This window comes from Gnatocerus cornutus, chromosome 6 (assembly GCF_029298725.1).
Source record: "Gnatocerus cornutus isolate USDA-ARS CGAHR chromosome 6, icGnaCorn1.1, whole genome shotgun sequence".
NCBI classification, from domain to species: domain Eukaryota; kingdom Metazoa; phylum Arthropoda; class Insecta; order Coleoptera; family Tenebrionidae; genus Gnatocerus; species Gnatocerus cornutus.
The window spans coordinates 1740492-1743381 of NC_142238.1; the positions used below are offsets into that span (position 1 = coordinate 1740492).

A 2890-nucleotide genomic window follows, 5' to 3' on the forward strand; every position below is an offset into this window, starting at 1 on the left:
TGTGGTCCGAAATTGTTCTTTACTGGTCGCCGGGGATATTTTAAAATTACTTAAAAATTTAAAAATTTACTCTTCATAATAATACATCCCACTAATCAATAAAAATACTTCCCTAATTTATTTTTAACAATTTTAACATTTTAAATTATCATAGTTTCTATATTGGTTAATATTTTTTAAGCCAGAACCACTCAGAAAAAGCAAAATTGGCGTTTAATGTTATTATGCAAAAAACTATTTTTTAAAAAACCTGTATCCACTTGTGTCTTTAATTGTACGAATTTTACATAATAACCCTCGTCTCTAATAAGCTAATCATTACCTGTTACCGGTGGATTTTATACGTTACCAATAAGACAATTTGCTTTCAAAAATATCGAAGCTAACACCATAATTTTCATTTCAAGAAAAGATTGTAAAACCCAAAACTTCAAATCATCCAAAAGCAATTAAAAATGTATTTCGGAAAACCTACAGTATGTCCCCGGATTGAGTTCACAAGAGAGAAAAAAAAAATTATTTTCCATTTTACAAACAAAGTACAAAGGAATAACGTTTTTGCTTAAATCAAAACAGAAAAATCTGCAATTAAAATTTCAAAATTATTAGTTTGTACTCTTAAAATCAATTTTTTCATAATTTTATTTATTGAATTTTCTAATCGTAAGTACATAACAGCAGGCTGGGGATTCAAAATATCAAATAGTGCATCAATGATTAAAGGAAAATTTACTCAATAATGGGTAAGTATTAAAAACCCGGATAATAAATGCATCCGATAAAATTCGAAACAGTCGAATTACGAATTATTGAACTATGTGCTGAAAGAGGTGTGGGTTAATCGAATAGTTAAAATTGGTTTAAATTATGAAATACATTTTATTCTTTTGGCACTTGTTGCAAAATTAAAAATAAAAAAGTTCTTCGTTAGTTTTTGTTTTTTACGATTTTAAAAACACATTCTGATAAGTTTTAATTTAAGCAAAAACTATTTTTTTATTCCGTGATTTATGCGTAAAATTCAAAATAAAGTTTTTTTTTCTTTTTGCAAACTCAATCCGGGGACATACTGTTGACACACTGTCCGCGCTGAAGCAACCGTGGTGTGACGTCACACGACATATTCAGAACTTTCAAAATTCACAGCCGTATAACTCCGGATGTAATTGATGAATGGTTTTCAAAATTTCAGGAGGTCTTTAGATCTCCTTTTGCTATCGGAACATCCATTTTTTTTCTATTAATTTAAAATATGGTTCCTAAGGGGTCAATTCCAATTCAGTGCCGCAAATCGGTTACGCAGCGGCAAAGTTGCCGCACTGTCAAATGCAAAATAAAATGAAGCACAGGGCGCTAAAGCATTGTCGAGCGTCAATATTTTTACAAACATGGTGTAGACAAGTAGTTGATGAAACGACTTGCATCATCTCATTCATCTAGTGCTAACCAATTAAGCAAGATTTAACTTCAAAATTTGGGTAAAATGAAGCCGAATGACAGATGTCGCAGTATCCCATGGTAACCACGGTTTGCGTTAACGCAAAATCGAATTAGAATTAGGCCCTTATAAGTCACCCAACTTTTCGGCATATTAGAATTTATGAAGATTTTTTTCTCATTTTTGAAATTAGACTAACCATTTTCTAAAATTAGGTTAGTGGTAGGGGAATATCTGTATATAAGGCAATAGGGATGATAGGATGTAAATATTGTAGTTATTAGAATAATAAAGTTATTTATATAATAAAGTTATTATTGTTAAAGAGAGACTTTGAATTTTCGGCCGACGTGACAATATATTATATAAATTTGAATTACATGTTATTGCACGGCTATGACTTTAGTTGGATTCTGACGATACAACTTTCCATTTCCAGCCTCCTTCTAGAGGTCTATCATTCACAAAATCAAAATTCCATCGCTTTTGGACTGCCTGCATGGTTTTTGTACCTAAACTTGAAACTAAAGAATCTTTATTTCCATCATTTTCATCTTGGAAGAGACGTCGACGAATAGAATGAAAATTTTTAGGTGATGGGGGCTGCTGGGGCTGCTGGGGGTGCATGGTTGAATCACTAAAAGAAAATTTCCATTAATCTAATATAAAAATTTTAATTTATTAATAGAAATGAGAAAACAAACCAACGTTTACATTTTATCACAATTCATCACAGATTAGATTGGCGAGAAAGTACAGCCGCGGACACAAAATCTTAAACGTAATTTTTTTTGACGTTTCAAAAATTTGAGTGTAGTGTGTGCATTACTGTCATTCCTATTACTCACGTTTAAAACATCAAAATATTGACAAATTGACATTGAAGAATTATCATGACTAAACAGTCAGGTCCGTGAGATTTTGGAAATACCGAAAATTTTGAAATAAAAAAATTATAACTCAAAATTGCCAATGCAAAAAAGTAAGGTTACAAACTCTAAGGGAGGTTTTCACCATGCGACAATTAGATGACATTGACGTCTAAGATTTTTTGTCCGCGGCTGTAGCTACGTACACCGCGATTGGGAAACAATAAATGGAATTGCAATGTTAGAAAGTCAAAGTAAAACCAAAAATATGTAAATGAGACTTACATTTTGTTAAAACGGAAGTTTTGGGTTTGGAAGCTCGTGAAGAGTGATAGCAGGAACGTTACTCCCACGCCAATCGTAACCTTACTAAATCGATGAACAATTCTTCCAACAGAACCCAATGCGTGCTAAAGTTAAACTACTTAAAATAATGTATAAAACGTATTGAACCAGATAAGAGAAAATCGGACTCTTTTTAATCTTTACACTGCTCAAACTGCTCGGAACGGTTATATTCGAGTAGTATAGGACGCGGGGTTCTGGGACACTTCGATGGCCTATGCCATCCGCATCTGTCCAT

General features: G+C 32.4%; 1 protein-coding gene across 1 annotated transcript; it reads right to left on the minus strand.

The window, feature by feature from the left end:
• Window positions 1-1834: 1834 nt before the first annotated feature.
• LOC148172198 (uncharacterized) lies at window positions 1835-2890 on the minus strand. The gene is made up of 4 exons (XM_088038885.1): window positions 2874-2890; window positions 2761-2806; window positions 2593-2717; window positions 1835-2075 (listed from the first exon to the last, which is right to left on the minus strand). Exons 1-4 carry the CDS (start codon window positions 2888-2890, stop codon window positions 1841-1843), a joined length of 423 nt encoding a protein of 140 aa, XP_087895011.1. The 3' UTR covers window positions 1835-1840.